Source organism: Bidens hawaiensis, unplaced genomic scaffold (assembly GCF_021521415.1).
Source record: "Bidens hawaiensis isolate Kalapana, Puna unplaced genomic scaffold, B.hawaiensis_p1.1 tig00040534_1, whole genome shotgun sequence".
Taxonomy (NCBI): Eukaryota; Viridiplantae; Streptophyta; class Magnoliopsida; order Asterales; family Asteraceae; genus Bidens; species Bidens hawaiensis.
The window spans coordinates 64,829-83,739 of NW_027497145.1; the positions used below are offsets into that span (position 1 = coordinate 64,829).

Genomic DNA, 18,911 nt, shown 5'->3' on the forward strand with positions numbered 1-18,911 from the left:
GTCACGAGTTTTTTGTACATCCTGCTTCTGAATCATTATTTCTTGAAAAGCAGTCATAAATAGGGCTGTCCAAACTGCTCGCCGCTCGTTCGTCGTTCGCTCGAATATTGCTCGAAAAATGGTCGTTCGATTTAGGCTCAGTTTGGAAGTGAGCCGTTCGGCTCGGTTTGGTTTGGTTCGGTTCGTTTTGCTCGAATTATTTTTTATTTATTAGTTTTATATATAAACTTTATGTATATATATAAAAGTATACTATTTTTTAAAGTTTTTAAATTTTCCCTCTTTTGTGTTGAATTCAAAGTTCAATTTTAAATCATAGCCGCTCGTTTATATATGTTTTGTTGTCAACTTTGAGTTTTATACATTTTAAATGTGAAAGTTTAGATAATTTAGAGTTAAAAGTCTTGAATTAATGATATTTTGAAGTTTTATAAATTTAAAATTGGAAACTATGTACGAATCAAGCAAAACCAAACCGAACCAAGCCGCTCGGTTTCAAAACCAAACCAAGTTCAAGCATAAAGATATCGCTCGTTTCTTTAAATTCAATCCGCTCGATTCAGTTCGCTTTCAAACCAAATCAAGTATGAGCATGTCTGCGTTCGGTTCGTGAACAGCCCTTGTAATAAATGCTGAATATTTAAATTTTGATATATTATTTATGGTAGAAAAGACTTTGGTATTGTCTATCGGGCACTCAAGAGATTAATGTCTTTACTTGAAACTCCATCTCTCTCATCATTTCATTTCATAAAAAGAAAAAGCCAAACATTACTTAACCATTTCATCTTTTAGGCTGGATTCAATACACCTCTAAAACCCCACAAAGGTGAACACATAGATAAGAAAGAAGCTGATTTATTTATCTATCTTTTTTTTTAAATATTTTGTGTTTCAATTTGATTCAATCTGAAATCTTTGATTCATCTGCAGAACGAATCTTGATGAGTTCATCAGATCGATTATTGTTTAACAGGCAAGCAAGTGTTCATCATCTTCTTGGTGGAGGACTCTGTAAGCATTTCTGATTTCACTATTTTGATGTTTAAATTTGTGGGTTTTTGTTGTTGATTGATAAAGATCTCATTTTGATCTTAAAAAAATTGAAAAAAATAAACATTTTGACTTCTGGGTTGTTTTCAGCCTCAGTTTTGGTCAAAAGTAGATTAATTTTGTTGTTGTACAGATAATGTATGTAAAATTTGAATATGGTATGTAATTGGGTTGGCTTTAGAGGTCAAAAGATTCATCCGTTTTCGATATTATTGGTCAAGATCTCATTTTTATCTTCACGAGTTTTAGGGGTGTTTGGATGTGTGATTAGAAAGTGATTTGAGTGATATTGAGCAACTAATATATTGCATCAGATCAAAGTATTGATTATCCAATCATTCACTTTAGCATTTGATCAAAATATGAATCGATTTTGTGTTTGTGGAAAGTTTAGTTCAGATTTTTTTGAAAGTTATATGAAGTGTTGTATGCATTTGATCAGTTGCAGATGTCATTCTGTGGAGGGATAAAAATTTTACAATGGCAATTTTGATAATTACTTTAGCTTTGTGGCTGATGTTTGAAAGATCCGGTTACACGTTTCTATCATACGTCTCCAATGTTCTCTTACTCCTGCTTACAATTCTTTTCCTATGGGCCAAGTCAGCACAAATTCTCAACAGGTAATGATAATTATGTACTCCACACACCCCTAAGCTTCGAGTTATCCTGTTGACTTTTCAGGTCAAACGGACCAATGTTCAACTGCAAATTTTGACATGGTCAAAGAACATAAAGTTCGCTTTTACTTCTGTACAACTTTTCCCTAAAAGCTACAAGGGTAAAATTTTATATGAAAATATGTCACTAGATTCATACCAATCTTAGAGTTGCAACTTGAAAATGAGTCCGCTTGACCTTGACTTGGTGACGGTAATAGTATATGGCTCTTTATCAGGATTTGGTTCATATAACGATATATACTAATTCGTAAACATGATGCCAAACAGACCTACACCGCCAATACCACACTTTCAGTTTTCCGAAGAAACCATAAGTGAGATTGCAGCTATTATTCGTGACAGAACAAACACGTTTCTTTCCGTATCCCATGATATCGCACTTGGTAGAGACCCAAAAATGTTTGCTAAAGTAGCTGCATATTTGCTTCTAAGTTCAGTTATTGGAAGCATAACTGATTTCCGTACATTGTGTTACACAAGTAAGTTGCTCTTATCTTGCAATGCAAAAGGTGGCAAAATGGGCGGGTCAAGTGGGTTGGATAATTTCTGGTAATTAATATCTTGTACGTAATTTTGTTTCTTGACAGGCATTATTTTGGCTCTTACGGTCCCGGTGGCATATGAGAGATATGAAGCATATGTTGATTCAAGCTTGATTAAGGGAAATGTGAAGTTGAAGAAGTTGTATATAAGATTTGATGAGGAAATTATAAAGAGAGTAAAGAAGTGGATTTTGGAGAAGATAAACTCAGTTGACTAATTCTTTAGCTTCTCCATTTGTTTTTTTGTGTGAAAAATGGAGGTTTTGGTGTTATGGAATATATGAGTTGAGAAATGGAAGATGGATTTTTTGAATTGAAACAACTGTTTGATCATACATAAAAGAGTAAATTACAATAAATATCAACTTCTTTCAGTATACCGGTCACTTCGGTAATTTTGACGAAAGCTTTAGAAGATTTCGAGTTTTATAAGAGTCTAAGAAATGACTTTGGAACATGACAATAGTTAGAGGTATATATATTTTTCTATGTAAATTTAAAATAGTTGAGGTTTAAAGTATGTGATGTTATTACTGCAACTAGTTTAGATAGAGAAACGATTAGAATATGTGTTATAGTCATCCAACGTAGGTGGCGGGTGTTCTATAGGCTTGTACCTTTGTATTTTTGGTTCCTATCAAGACAGATTCTTATGTCTGGTAGATGAGCCAAAACCATGCAACCAAAGTGTGATTAACCGAGCATTGTGATCATGAGCATGGCTCAGTAGAGGATCGTTGACAACACATCTAATGGGTTTTTGGCATGGTTTCATGTTTGTCTGACAGACAAATTACTTTTTTGGTGTGGTTATGGTGAAATTTGATCACAAATTGGTTACAAATTATGATTCCTTAGTGTAATTTTTCAATAATTTAAGAACTTTTTATTTAGCGTTTTCATTTGAGTTATATGAAATATGTGGGTTCTCGATAATTTAATAAAGTTCTGACTGTACATTTTTTATTCGAGTTATATGGAAAAAGTGTGCAACTTAGAGACGCAGCATTGCAGACCACCTATTTAATGAAATGCTTGAGCACTATGCTTCTTCTTAAATCATGTTATTGTGATTCTTGTCTCATAGGTGCCATGAAACTTGGCATTCTACCAGTGGAACACGCACACACCAATGTTAATGAAACTATTTTAGCATTTTGCATGCAACAAACAATCTTTACACTTGGTCTTTACTTCCTTGGAATTTGGATCATTTGACTCCTGTTCTACCGATTTTAAATATGGATTCCTAAAATATGATGGATTTGACAGGCGACAATATTTTGGGAAGCTTCATAGGAAAGTCACGAGTGTTTAAGACAATCAATTCGAGGAGCTCATATGTTTTTTTTGTTGGTTATATGGAAATAGAGATGGGCAAATAAACTGGAACCGACTCGAAAATCTAACCGAAATCAAACCGGTTTGAAGTTAATTATGTAGAAACTAGTTTGAAACCGATTGAAACTAAGGGCGGCAAACCCAACTCAAATGGGTTGTTTTGGGTCAAGATCGATAAACTTTAAAACTTAAATGGGTCAGGACTCAGGATAGATCAAAAAAATTCTTCAAAGAGATTAAGATGGGTTGAAAATATACAAGCAAGTTTCATTTATAGGTTAAAATGGGTCAAAACAAAATACCCAATTTATCCAAAATTTATCTAATTCAAAATATCCAAACTATCACGTGCGAAACAAAACTCACCCGAAACACAAAAAACGACCAAAACGAAACAAAAACCCCGAACCGACAAAAACGAAACCAAAAAACCAAAATGAAACTGAACCGAAATAGAAAAAAACGACCAAAACGAAACAAAAAAACTGAAATGAAACCGAAAAATTGACCAAAGCGAAATAAAAAAACGAAATGCAACCAAAACGCTGACCAAAACTAACAAAAACAACGAATCTACCGAAACGAAACTAAATCGAAATAAAAAAACGACCAAGACGTAACAAAAAAAAACGATATGAAACCGAAAAGCTGACCAAAACGAAACAAAAAAAACGAAACAAAACTGAACTGAGATAGAAAAACGACCAAAACAAAACAAAAAAACCGAAATGAAACCGAAAAACTGATCAAAACGAAAAAAAAAAACGAAATGCAACCAAAAAGCTGACCAAAACTAAACAAAAACACCGAATCGAACAAAACGAAACGAAAAAACCGAAACGAAACTTAATCGAAATAGAAAAACGAAACAAAAAAAACGATATGAAACCGAAAAACTGACCAAAACGTAACAAAAAAAACGAAACTGAACCGAAATAGAAAAACGACCAAAACGAAACAAAAAAACCGAAATAAAACCAAAAAACTGACCAAAACGAAACAAAAAAAAGTGAAATGCAACTGAAAAGCTGACCAAAACTAAACAAAAACACCGAATCGACCAAAAAGAAACGAAACTAAATCGAAATAGAAAAACGACCAAAATGAAACAAAAAAAACGACATGAAACCGAAAAGCTGACCAAAACGAAACGAAATTGAACCGAAATAGAAAAACAACCAAAACGAAACAAAAAAACCGAAACGAAACAAAACTATACATTTGTTTTTTGGCCCCAGAGGCTGTGAATTTTTTGAGTAGGGTTCAGCGTGTCGTATACGGAACCTCTTCAGCTCTTAGGTCCCAAAGCTTCGTTTTTAGCAGGATTGGCTTTGCTATTCAAAAGGGGGTTGTGGCGCAGCTTGTTTTGCCCGTTTGCCTGCCACTCTATTGTAATCGTTTTATAGTAAATTATATATGAGATAAATAAATGAAAAAAAAAAGAAATGAAATGAAACTGAAAAACTGACCAAAAGGAAACAAAAAAAAAAAGCTAAATGCAATTGTAAAGCTGACCAAAACGAATAAAAACACCGAACCGACTAAAACGAAACAAAAAAACTGAACCGAAAAAGAAAAACGACCAAAACGATACAAAAAACCGAGATATGAAACCGGAAAACTGACCAAAACGAAACAAAAAAAAGCGAAATGAAACCGAAAAAACCGACTAAAACGAAACAACATTGAAACCAAAAAACCGACCAAAACGTAAAATATTAACAAAATCTGAACTGAAATGAAAAAGAAAAAACTAACCAAAATAAAACAAAGTACCTGGAAAGACCGAAACCTAAGAGCTAAACTAAACCTTTAAGCTAAACCGAAATTTCTCGTTTTTTTATGAGCCAGGATGACGGGGGAAACATTTTTTGTTTTTTATTTATATTTTGAGTTATTATTTTTTTATTAATTTTTATTTTAATATTTTGAGGTGTTTTTGAAACCTTTTGTATTTTAACTTTTACATGAGTCATGATGGATTAACTTAACTCATCTTAACCTTTATCCATCCTAACCTTTGTTTAAAAAAATCCATCATAACCTATACCCATCCAGACCCAAACTCATCTTGACCCATCACTCTAATCCAACCCAACTCATACAAATTGCCACCTCTAATTGAAACCATAGGTTTGAAACCGGTTTGCAATTTTCTCTATTAAAACCGGTTAACCAAACTGAAACCGATCATAACATGGTCAAGAAACCAATTTCAATTCGAGCGCGTTTTAACCCAAATTGATTTTGAGTTTTAAATCAGTTTGTGCACATCTATATGAAAACATACCGATTATTTTTTGTAAACATAATGAGTAGTTCTGGTTTCAATACTTTTGTTAGATTATGCATGATTATTGAATGATATGTTGTTAATTGATTTTAGGTATGATAATGCTAGCTACTCATCAAGTTGTTGAAATCCTCAAAGATATAAATAATAAAATGTAAGTAAAATTTAACGAAGAATAATAATAATTCTTAGTTGATATAAAGTTGGAGGGAGAGAATATGTCTGCCAAAATAATAATATTAGATTATTAGTGTGAGCTGACTAGAAAAGTTGTTAAATCATACAAAATCATTTTTAATACCAAGATGTGCCGCCGTCCAAGTATGAGAGACACGTGGCATTGTTATTCTAATCCAACTGACTCCTTTTTCACGAAAGGCCAACAAAAATTTTCAAATAAATCAATTATCGGGGTTAAATTTATCACATCAGGATACACTTGTCTTTTAATATGAGAAAATCTCGCATCTAAGGTTAATGCCTGTGAACACTCAATCGAAGGCTAAATCGTGGGAATACATAAAACTTATTCAGTTTAAGAATGTAACTTGTAAAAGCTAATCATCCGTCTGGTCTCTCACCATTTCTATGGGTCACATGAAACCACCTCCATTTGACTCCTAGATAATATAATTTAAAAAAAAATTAGTTTGTTTAGTTGTATTTCTTCTTACCGATTTGCCCCCTCCTTGTGCATAAGCATAAAATAAAACTGCAAAAACCCTACTCATTCGATTCCTTCTTCTTTGTGTTGTGCATCTGTTTTCAGCACAACACAAGAATAGAATGGTGGGTGGTGGTAACTCAAAATCGGACATATCTTTCGCCGGTACTTTTGCTAGCAGTGCCTTTGCTGCTTGCTTCGCTGAGGTAACTCCATATCCTTCCTTCCTTTAGAATTGTTTAAGATGATCGATTGAATTGGAAGTACGTTTTCCACTTTACGATTCATCAGCTGCTTTCTTTATTATTCTGATTGTTTAGGATTCATCTGCATGCCATGTAAATTCTAGTAGTTGAATTTTTAGATCAATGTTACTGTTTAATATTCTATTTGACTAGTCTGATCTGGTTTTCGATTAAGTTATACATTAAGGTCAGATTTAGGTCTACTACTAAGTTATTATTATTAATTATTATTATTATTATTATTATTTCAGAGGTTGTTAATATCATAATCTAGGGTTTAGTTAACTCACCTATAATTTGGTGTTGGTTAGATCTGCACAATTCCATTGGACACTGCGAAAGTGAGGCTTCAGCTGCAGAAGAAAGGGATCGCGGGAGATGGAATGGCTTTACCCAAGTACAGGGGAATGTTGGGTACCGTAGCAACTATTGCTAAGGAAGAAGGCCTTGCTTCTTTGTGGAAAGGAATTGTACCCGGTTTACATCGCCAATGTTTGTATGGAGGTTTAAGAATCGGTCTCTATGAACCGGTATTTTTTTTATATAATTCTGTGTATATATATATATATATTATATGATCATTGAATTTAAGAATGCTCGCTCTTTTTTGTTGCTAACAGATTAAGAACTTTTATGTCGGTGATAACTTTGTTGGAGATGTTCCTTTGACCACTAAAATACTTGCTGGCCTCACAACCGGTGAGATTATCATTACACTAATGACCAAACAATATTCAGTTTTCGACTCAATCATAGTTAGTATATATTGAGAGTTATTTGTCGTTTGTTTGTATATGTGCAGGTGCTCTTGCAATTGCAGTAGCAAACCCTACTGATCTTGTAAAGGTCCGCCTACAAGCTGAAGGAAAACTGGCAGCTGGTGTGCCCAGGCGTTACACTGGAGCATTAAACGCTTATTCAACAATAGTCAGACAGGTAGATGTCTCTGATCCTTAGACCTTATCACATATCCATCTATTTGTAAGTTGTTTATTTTCTAGTTTTTTTTAAATAAACGGACCAATTTCTAAGCAGTTTGTTTATATCAGGAAGGGGTTAAAGCTTTATGGACTGGCATTGGGCCAAATGTTGCGCGTAATGCTATAATAAACGCTGCTGAGTTAGCCAGTTATGATCAAGTGAAGCAGGTAATATATTAAGAAATATTTACATAACCAAAGTTATGTCTCTATATATTGAATATTTAAATATATCTCGTGAATGCAGTCAATTCTGAAGATCCCCGGGTTCACAGACAACGTTCTTACCCATTTGTTAGCTGGATTAGGAGCTGGGTTTTTTGCAGTTTGCATCGGGTCCCCTGTTGATGTGGTATTTATTAATTTAATATGCAACCATTAGTTATATGTTAGTTTTGTACGCGTTCATGAATGTAATACATTGATACTAATTTTATGTTTTATGTTAAGTAGTAGTAAAATGGGCGGGTTGGGTAATGGTTGAATGAAAGGTATTTTTTAAATGAAATGGGCTTTTTACAAAGTTTTGTTTTTTGCAGGTTAAATCAAGAATGATGGGAGATCCAAGTTACACCAGCACAATTGATTGTTTTGTCAAGACTTTAAAAAATGACGTAAGTTTTTTTGTCCAATTTATAGGAGCTATTAGATATAAAATGATAGTTTAACCTGAAAGAAATGTTCACTGTCGTACCAGGGACCTTTGGCATTCTACAAGGGGTTCATTCCAAATTTTGGACGGTTAGGTTCTTGGAATGTTATCATGTTTCTAACCCTTGAACAGGTCGGCGTTGATAATAAGACTTTGCTAAACACCATTGTCGTAATGCATAAGTGACTTAGTAAATAATTTTTTGTGTTGGACAGGCTAAGAAGTTTGTCAAAAGCATAGAGTCGCCTTGAGTGCAGGAAAGCAAATGACTATCCATTTATGAATAATTTCCCGACCATTTGTAAGTCGTGATTCTATTAATAGATTTGAAGACCTTTATCTGAATGAAATTCAGTTTACTAGTGTTTTGGATGGTGTATGGGAGAATTTTTGTAATGCTTGTTAGTGGGAACTTCTCACATATTGGTAATTTGTTAATGGAATGATGTTTCTACGTTGTTGTATTATGTGTGTTGGATTAGAACGCGGGTTTAGAGGAAAACACGCAATAAGCCAACACGTCCAAAACACATGTATATATATTACATACATATACACTGTACACATAAAAACAGGATATGTTCAAATAAAACAGCAAACCAGTCAGGATATGAATTAGGTTTCACCTTTACCAAGTCAAAACCCGACCAGATCCTACTTAAAACCAGAGAAAAACCTGGAAAACCCGGTCAAATACCCGACTATACCCGGAACCGGTTCCTACTTGACCTAGTTTTGACTTTTGTTAACCATACCTGGAACCAATTCGATTACTTGGTCTTACCAATCAATCACATAATCTTTGACAAATTAAGACCATAGCGTATGCATTTACGCTCCTTAACTTTACGTAGGCACATCACATACTTTACCTCATTTCACTCCAACTAACCATAAGGAAATTGTTTAACCTCTATTTACTTCTCTTTATTTAATGTAAAATTGATTCTTAAATGATTTTGCGTGTGTAGAGAATTTTAAAGTTCGGTAACATTTTAACCCACGTTGCATTTAACACCCCTTAATCCATGAAGGGAGTGTTATGCAACTCACTAACCTTTGCCAACTCAGTTTTAACGCCCTGGACATTAAAGTATACCCGGAGGAGTTAACAACGTTCACTCCTGAAGATATATGTAGTGTTTTAACTCAAACAAAAAAAATGTTATCGAGTCGTGTTTTGAATTAATGATTTTGTAGTTATGTTAAAGGTATACGCTACTAATTTTACAAATTCCGAAAGAAATCACATGGTTGGCAAAAAAATAAAAATAAAAATAAAAATAAAAAAATAAGGCTCGAGATTCCAACCACCCACCTGTTACTTGATCCGTTACTCCCTACAGTACAGACACTCCATCTATACATACACACACGTACAGTACAATCCCATTAGATTGGAGGAAAACTAATGGAAGCAGCAGTGATGATGATGATGATGGGTGGTTCATCTTCTTCTTCACTGATTTCTTATAATAATAATAACAACAACATATGTAATTTCAAATTCAAATCACACCCCCTTGTTCATCATTCTTTCAAACATCACAAAAACAACAAAGTAGTACTTGCTGTTGATTTCAAGCTCTCAATCTCTTCATCACCCACCCAAGCCCAAGCCCAAGCCCAAGGTCTTCTTCTCTCATCATCATCTCACGCACACGCTCAGGTATTAAAAGTTGGAAGATTTTGTTTAATAATTAACATTTAATATTCCCACACTCTCAAATATTTGATACACCAAAAGTTTACTTTGCCCGTCTATGGTCAGAATGGTCGTCGTTTAGATATTGACCAATAGACAATAGTCTGATCCCCTTGCCGTCTAGCCAATAATTTTCAAAGTTTTACTTTTTTTGGTCAATACGTTTGTTTAGCGTTTTTTATGGTGTGCAATCAAATGGCGGGTGGTGTAGCTATAGCATAACCCGTTAATTTACCGGTGAAATTAAATATATGCAGGCAGAGGTCGATGATCACGAGCTGCTGATACAAGAATCGCCAAACGGATATACGTGTAAGCGAATCCTTGTTTTTAGTTTTACCACTGTTGTTTAAAAAATTCAACATATCCTTTTTTTGTTTAATTCAAGATGTCAATGTTTCAGTTGAAGCAGAAACACAAACAGTTCGCGTGCAGTTTCGGTTACAGAGAGAATGCTCGTTTGGACAGAACTTTCTAATAACCGGAGATCATCCTATCTTGGGTTCATGGGATCCAAACAATGCCATCTCGTTAACTTGGTCCGATGGTCATATATGGACTGCAGATATTGTAAGTTTTCAAATTATTTTCACAACTTTAATTAACAAGAATATTATTAATTAATTAATTAATCATGATATTGGTTTCGCTTAATTAGGACATACCTGTAGGACAATGCATCAAATTCAAGCTCATAATGCAAGAAAGCGACGATAAATTCGTGTGGCAGCCCGGTCCTGATCGTGTTCTTGAATGCTGCTTTCAAACCGAAAAGATTATTACTTTATGCGAGGATTGGGAAAACCCCGATGCTAGGATAATATTGGAAACCGACCCCGCAACAAATCAAGAAATCCAGTTTGTTGAACCGTCTCAAGAACCGGAAGAGTATGCAATATGTATGGAGGAAGAATTGGTGTCCGATGAAGTGGTGCCTGTTTTAGTACCTGGTTTGAGTCCACTTTCGGTCGATGAAGGTCTAGAGGATGAACCTGAGCCCATGAATGGAGCCGCTGTTGTGGCTGCGGGACCTGATATGACTCAGGATCTTACATTGCCTGAGGTAAATGCTTAAATGTTATCTTTCTTTTCGGCTAGTTTAGTTTCATGAGAGTTCAGAATAATAGTAATAATAATAGATGAAGGCTTTTTCTTGTCTCTTTGTTTCAGTGTTGTTTCTTGGTATCAATAATATGTTTTGAGGTTTGTTTTATAAGCCATGTGTTGATCATTAGCTTAATGCCTTAATCACAACTAGTAGTTGTTAATCCTTGGTAGTAAAGTCATCATATTGCTGTAAGATTAGAATTTATGATTGGTTTTAATCAAGAAAAGGCCCAAAAGGGCGGTTAATGATTCTTGAACCGCTCAGCCGAAGCTTCTTGCATTCTTTTCGAACCAAAAAGATTATTTTGTTCCCGTCTTTATGTTAGTTTAATAATATAACTGTACAAAATCACCCTCGAATGCAGCAGTCTCCGGTTACATTCAATATTGAGTGATCTCTTTCTATTAATATTTAAGGGGCAATATCTCACAAGTCGAGAAATATGTTGTAATAACTTGCATCTTCTGCAGTGAAAGCTGTACATTATGTTAAATTTGTCGATTACAAGAAAAGAATGACTTTTTAAAATGTTATAGTTTTTAATTTGGTACTGAATAAACCAATTGAATCGATCTCAGTTAGAATCGAAAGATGATATTGCAAATGCCTCTGATTTGAATCCAAGACCCGAGATATCATCCTTAAATGAAAATCAAGAATCTTGTGAGATTAAACATCAAGAAATGCAAGTAACCGAAGAACAAGATCATGAAGCTACTCAGCCAATGACAAGTTTGCTTCATAATGACATTCAATGGAGCAATAACGTCATGCAAAAATTTCTCAGCATTTTTGGCATTTAATAACCTGATATGTTTGTAGTGTGTATATGATGATCAAACCATCTTGGATTGTGAGTTGTGCATGGTTGTTTGGTTAAGTTGGTGAACTGTATGCTATCTAACTATTGTCTGGTTTCATGGTGTTTGGTTGATACAATATGTATTGATGGCATATGGATTTTGTCATAGGCAAACTAAATGCAGGGGTGCAAGGGTTGCTTATTTAGATAGCTTATACTCCTACTGTAGTAGAAATCACACTTTTAATAAGTGTTTGTATGAAGAAACTGCTTATCTATACAACAAGTTCTATTTGTTTTCTCTTGTAGCCTTTCTTTATGCTATGTTTTTTTTCTTTTAACCAGAAGACTTCCTTTGCTTGAGTGAAACTAGATGCTGTTGGAAACACCAGATGTTGGCAATCTTGAAAACATTGAGATTATTGCAGCTTCTAAGTAATAATTCACATATTCCAGCGACTGGCTCAATAAAGTGAACAACTTGGGAAAGGATGTATGTGTATGTTTCAGGGCTGTCTCTGAGATTTGGATGCCCCATGGCTACAGGTACGATCCAGGTTTAAGTTTCTCAGAGAAACTGTACCTGGGCGGCTGGACCCAGAACAGAACCGGTTCCACCTCTACTTGGTCAAAACCTTGTCCCAATCCGGCCAAAACCCGGTTAAAAAGCTGACCATACCCGGAACCGGTTCCCACCCGGCTCGGTTCTTGATTTTGTTTACCAAACCCATAACTGGTTCCTATGCGGTTCCTAAAAGAAACCGATTTGCTCACCTAGAGGTGCACAAATCGGGTATTATGAAAAACCGGGTTCGGGTATGGAACCGGGTTCAAGTATGATCGGGTATTGAAAAATCAAGTATTAACAATAATTGGGTCGGGTTCGGGTCGGGTATTGGCCTGAAAAACCATACCCTGTGTACCGGGTTCGGGTAGGGTATTGAACCGGGTCTTCAATACCCGGGTATTTGAAGACCCGTTTTATGGGTTTTGAATACCCTATTTTCCGAGTATTAAAAAATACCCATTTTCTACAGTTTTCTTCTATTAACGGGTCTGCTTCATTTTTTTTATCCTAACTCCATTTTTTTGCATACAAACTTCAAAGTTCATTCAAACATACATAAACAACATATATTTTATGTGTTTTAAGTTGTTGTTTGGTATATCAAAAGGTGATGCTCTTATCAAGTATTTATATCATATACGTGCTTCAAAATAGATCCGTTGGAGAACGACTATAGACCTGTGGACAGCCACACAAAAACATGTGCACAAACACTAATATCCTATCATGCAAAAAATCCGGTTCAGGTATGCAAAAAACCCGGGTTTCGGGTATAACTAGAACCGGGTTTCGGGTATAGTTTAAACCGGGTTTCGGGTTTCGGGTATACCTAGAACCGGGTTTCGGGTATTATCGGGTTTAGATTGGATACGGGTTCGGGTTTCAAGACTGAAAGTCATACCTATCCGTACCCTACGGGTAGGGTCGGCTTCGGGTTCGGGTATTAAAAACCCGGGTTTTAGAAAAACCGGTTCCGGGTTTTTATTTCGGGTCCGGTTCGGGGTTCGGGTTTTTTGTTCACCTCTATGCTCACCTCCTCTATGCAGGACTCTGTACTTGGGTTGTGGCCCAATTATTGATGCACTGACCCAATAAGAAACCCCAACACTAAGCCTGCTAAAAATCTCATATTAATACTATATGGCTTATTATGTTTTTTTGTGTTGTGTTGTTTTGTTTCTTGTTTCTGTTGTTAATTTGGATAAACATGCATAGATTATACATTGTAGGAGTAAGGGATGGGATAGGTGTTAAACATGTATGAATTGAAATGAAGTATAATATGTGAGAACAAATTGGTTGACCCAATAAGATTTTTTTATCCTACCCATAGCAAATACCACACACAAATTTTCAACAAAAAGTATTATAAAACAATAATTTTTATTTTTTATTTTTAAATAAAGTAGTTTGGAAGGTTGTGTATAAGCATTTGATACACCTCATGTCTTTTTTATTTTACATATACAACACAATTTCAGCTTTGGTTAAATTTATAACTTTATTTACCTGACACGTTATAGGTAAAAGTATAACATAGATTGGTCTGTTTCTTAATGAATCAATCGATTTGTGCTACATCAAGCTTAACTTGATTTAACTAATGCACATAATAATATTATATTTAAGATACGTTTTACGCGTATATAATATTATAAGTTGTTTGATTTCTTGTATTATAGGGATATATATTTTGTTCAAACAAAGTAAAAAACTGATTATTGAATTATAGTACGACAATTAGAAGACTGACAAAGGAAAGTGAAGCAAATTAAGAGCAAAAAGAAATTAAGGTGTGAATATTCCATTCACATATCCAACAACAGTCAGTCAGTCAGTCAGTCACCAAACAGATAAGAGAAGCATGGCACGTGACAAGGAGCTGATCAAACGTGCACCCATGTGACAACTTGGGCTGGGCTCCACATTTAGAATTAGATCAAGGTCAAAATTTAAGACTTATTTTCCTTTCCATATCGCATTTATTAACTTGGTCTACATGCCCACCCTTCCTTCTCATATTTTGTGCTATCATATATACATACTTGTTAATTTATTCTGGAACAAAATTTTGTAACGTATAATATTGTTATTTTCTATCATCTTCGAAAAACAGTCGGATTGAGTTAGTCTTGGAGAGCGTTTGTCACTCCAAATGTAAGGTAATAAGTTCAAATCATTACAAGTGCAAAGTTAATTTACTGCTATAATTTAGAACTTGTATGATAATAAATCATTACAGTTTATAATTTAGAACTTGTATGATAATAAATGTAGAATGTGTATAGATAAAGATGTTTTGGGTCCATATGAGAATACATATAAAAATAAATATTTCACTTCGGAGACATGGAAAGTAATGATTACATTAATAGCAACAAGCACCTTAATTAATATATTCAATTGATAGCTAACCAACAAAGGTGGGATAAAGTACTAAGCATATGTGGTTTCAAATGAGCCTAAGCTTTTCTAGCCAAGGAATCATCACAATTCACACTAGTTTTTCTTTTTTTCAATCTACTAACATATTACAAGAAAATATAAACCAAAAATCGATAAAAGAAGCAAGCCAACACACATCACATGTAGGGGTGGGTAATCTTTGATGCTCCCATATACAATACAATATGGATCGATAGAGAAAAACCGGATCCTTGTGATATTGACTCAACTCAATGGTGTACCAAAGGCGGCTTTGCAGGTTTACATTGGTAGCACTTGGCAAATAGCCCGAACGTGTCAATTTGTCTGATAAAGTTGGTCATACTGGCCCATCCACCAAATCCAAACCCGACCACTAGAACCCAGACGACTATAAACATGTTGATCACGTACATGGCTGACCAACTTGGTAGGAGGCGAGGAGGTTTCTCTGCCGCATTCTGCGTACAAAAGTTTCAAACATTGAGTAATCGAATATAGTTGAGGGGCTACTTTTGCTACTTAAGTGTAGTTGAAGGACTGTGATATTGGTATGTCAACACTTGGCCAGCTCATTTCAGACATAATAGAACACCCAAAGTATGGCAGTATATAACTAAATGGAAAAAGACTTGCTACCAATATTTCCATATCTCTAGCTTTAAAGATATATAGTCCTTCTGTTACCAATATTTCCATATCTCTAGCTTTAAATGCAATTGTACCATTTTCTTTCTTTGTAACCAAATTAAATACTAACATTCTATATCTTATTTCCATTTAAATAAATTATTTTATATCTTGATACATAACCACTTTTATAATGTTATAAATGTAACTATTTAAAAATAATATACACAGTGTATTATTATATGTATAGAGTCATGTCCCTATCAGAATTTTGGTTACCATACCACCACTGCCACTTTATGGCCTTTGACATGCCCACTAAAGAATGAAAGTAAATGCAAATCATAATTACACTTCATGTGAAACCTAACACACTTTGATGTCATGAAAAATAAAATAACACTTAGTATATGTGTATGTATTTATGTATGTAACCAACCTGACGAGCAGAGGCCGTTCTATAGGTTAGCATATGTGCAAGAGCAGGAATGATGTAGACCGTGAAGCTAACCAAGAGCGCACCCACTGCCGAATTGATGGGCCCGAAGAAAGGAAATATTATAGCCAAGAACCAAATTGGTATCACAACCGGTAGCCTTGCTAGTGCCCGTAAAAATATGCTCTTTGTGTCGTGCATTCCGATCACTTTCTCCCACACAAAATACAACGGTGTACACGCAAATCCAAATGTAATAAACTATTATTTGTAAAGAAAAAAACCATATAAATCATTCGCTTTGTGTAGTATACAAACATAAATATAAAAATATTTAGTAGTGATAAATGTACGAATTGTGTTTTTAACCAATAGCAAGTTATTTCTAAAAAAAGCCCTAGAATGGACTGCTCACTTTTAATGCATTGTCTGACCTGATGAATAAGCATTAGAATGACTGCGGTGTCACGCCAACGGGTCTTGGGTAATAGGGAGAATGCATTGGAGTGGGTAAGAAGCGCATCACCAAACGCCCAATAAACCGCGGTAGCAGACGGAAGAGTTAATGTGAAAACATACAGAGTGGCAAGTAAGTAAATATACTTGAACTTTCGGGGTTTCCACATAGCGTGCATAATTTCCCTATAACAAAAAAATAAATTTATTTATTAAAATAATAACAATAACTATATATAGACAAAAGTAAAGTATTTATAGTTTGTAGAGGGGTCATTTTGTGAGACAAGCAAATCTATGATTCAAATGCCAAGAACATGTAAAGATTTTGGGGGTATGGGCATTGGATCATACAAAAAAAAGTAAATGACCATAATACCCTCACCTCCATAAAATGAGATCTATTATTAAAACTCCCATGTGCACGTCTTTATATTATAACTTAATTCGTTAATGATTAAAAGATTTAGTTATTAATATATACTTGTTAATCAATCATATCATATCATATAGTATAAATATGAATATATAATATAAATAATATAATAGACACCGTCGTTCACCTTTTCTTTAATTATAGATAAAAAAAATTAAAAAGCATTTGATTTATTATATAAATTAATACATATATCCGTGTATTAAGACCTTTAGAGGTTGCTAAAGCTGCAAATGGAAGTTTACTTACACAGTGACAGCGTGTCCACCGAACGTGTAAAGTATATTGGTAGCTCCGGTGAAATAAAGAACCAGTTTCTTGGGACCAGAATGTTGAACCCCTTCAACCTGTAATTTTTAACCGACTTAGTTTTGCTAATAATAAACGGCCAACTGTGCGGGGACGGCTTGTTACACAGTACTACTTAATGAATGAAATGTGAAATCTTGAATTTTGTTTCTAAAAATAGCATACCTGTCTATGAATTAGGGCTGCAATAGTCATGTACCATGCAGTATAAGTGGTCATCCCAAGACCAAGAAAAGACCAAATTCTGTAGTTGTGGAAAGAAGGAATAAACACAGTGGTTGCACAACATGCTCCAAATATGTATGTCCAAGTCCTTTTGTCCAAATGGTCATTTATGTAGTATATATTACTGCACCAAGTTTATATATATATATATATATATACACAACAAAAGTGTCAGTTTTAAACATGAATTGAACTGTATATATATTTGTATAATTTGGAAGAACTAAAAAAACAAACCTTGCACAAGCTATAAGTTGTATGACAGATCCAAATAGAAGAAAAGTGCAGTTGAACGCCAAACCTATTGCTTTCCAGTAAGGTCCCAATAATCCATCAAGAACTTCAAACCACTTCATTCAAAATACCATTTTTTTTAATTAATATTTGGGTATGTATATATTATCATTTTTTAACATAAATAAAAAAAATAATGATGGAATTACTTACCTGAATGACATGGTTCTTGAAGCTGACACCTTCTTTTTCTTTTCTGCTTCTGTACTCAATGTAAAGCACACTGATGAGATAAGCTGTCCAGCTGCCAAGAAGACCATAGAATACTTGGAGCACAATTCCTGAGAGCATGCCTAGTTGGGAGAATGAGTATGGCAGTGTTAACAGCACTTGAGCAACCTACATACATACATACATTCAAGATTCATGATATTATTAATTAATAAAGGATGGGATTAATTGTTTTTGTCTAATGTAATAATTATTAACTAATTACTTGATTTGAAGAACAACTAAACCAAGCATCCCAAGAAGAACCACCATGCCAAAGAATATTTTTCATGGAGAAAAGTGAGTGGTCTTCTTCTTCATCTTGAATATTATTCACTTCTTTACCTTCTGATTCATGATCATTTGATGAAATGATGGAGTCTTCTGCTTGCTTCTGAGCTGCCGACATTTTCTAGCTTTGATAAATATTTAACTAGCTTACTCCTTTTTTCTAAACAGATCTGTCAAGAATTAACAAAAACAAATGACCCAGAAATCAATGGCAGCTAGTGAGTATTTAAAAAAAAACTAAACAAACAAAAGAAACAAACAGTACTTTTTAGCTTTTACATATATCAAGTCTTCATCTGAAAAGCTATCCCAGATGTTAGAAGGTACAGTTGATATATATGTGACCTGTGTTGTATGTATGTGGATGAAGCAAGCAGGTAGTACTGGTGAGAGTGTTCACTTAGCAGAGAGAGAAAAGAAAGAAGGTGGATATGGACATATATAGAAACCAATTTCAACCTTTTTATTTCTTGGATTATTATTATTATTATTACTATTATTTTATTGAGTGTGAAACTGAGAAGCAGTCGGATTCACTGTATGTATGTTTGTGACTTTGTGTGT

At 34.4% G+C, this 18,911-nt stretch overlaps 4 protein-coding genes across 5 annotated transcripts; 3 read left to right on the forward strand and 1 right to left on the reverse strand.

Annotated features, from left to right (window-relative positions):
* The first annotated feature begins 695 nt into the window (after positions 1–695).
* Positions 696–2,609, forward strand: LOC143592112 (reticulon-like protein B12). Its single transcript, XM_077072112.1, has 5 exons — positions 696–829; positions 934–1,014; positions 1,496–1,676; positions 2,004–2,215; positions 2,324–2,609. The coding sequence occupies exons 2-5, from the start codon at positions 945–947 to the stop codon at positions 2,494–2,496; spliced, it is 636 nt and encodes a 211-aa protein (XP_076928227.1). The 5' UTR covers positions 696–829; positions 934–944; the 3' UTR covers positions 2,497–2,609.
* A 4,013-nt stretch (positions 2,610–6,622) lies between these two features.
* Positions 6,623–8,830, forward strand: LOC143592113 (mitochondrial uncoupling protein 1-like). The gene is made up of 9 exons (XM_077072113.1): positions 6,623–6,782; positions 7,133–7,351; positions 7,442–7,520; positions 7,624–7,757; positions 7,871–7,969; positions 8,049–8,153; positions 8,341–8,415; positions 8,499–8,585; positions 8,669–8,830. The coding sequence occupies exons 1-9, from the start codon at positions 6,699–6,701 to the stop codon at positions 8,702–8,704; spliced, it is 918 nt and encodes a 305-aa protein (XP_076928228.1). The 5' UTR covers positions 6,623–6,698; the 3' UTR covers positions 8,705–8,830.
* Positions 8,831–9,812: 982 nt separating this feature from the next.
* On the forward strand, positions 9,813–12,338 carry LOC143592115 (uncharacterized). The gene is made up of 5 exons (XM_077072114.1): positions 9,813–10,122; positions 10,416–10,470; positions 10,562–10,728; positions 10,817–11,221; positions 11,845–12,338. The coding sequence occupies exons 1-5, from the start codon at positions 9,865–9,867 to the stop codon at positions 12,067–12,069; spliced, it is 1,110 nt and encodes a 369-aa protein (XP_076928229.1). The 5' UTR covers positions 9,813–9,864; the 3' UTR covers positions 12,070–12,338.
* Positions 12,339–15,004: 2,666 nt separating this feature from the next.
* On the reverse strand, positions 15,005–18,911 carry LOC143592105 (auxin transporter-like protein 2). 2 transcript variants are annotated; one of them, XM_077072105.1, is made up of 9 exons: positions 18,613–18,911; positions 18,283–18,517; positions 18,000–18,185; positions 17,790–17,902; positions 17,493–17,676; positions 17,268–17,365; positions 16,561–16,768; positions 16,130–16,387; positions 15,005–15,521 (listed from the first exon to the last, which is right to left on the reverse strand). In XM_077072105.1, exons 2-9 carry the CDS (start codon positions 18,463–18,465, stop codon positions 15,312–15,314), a joined length of 1,440 nt encoding a protein of 479 aa, XP_076928220.1. In that variant the 5' UTR covers positions 18,466–18,517; positions 18,613–18,911; the 3' UTR covers positions 15,005–15,311. The 2 variants fall into 2 exon arrangements, with proteins under 2 accessions (XP_076928220.1, XP_076928221.1); XM_077072106.1 differs by having other exon boundaries at positions 18,283–18,507; positions 18,604–18,911.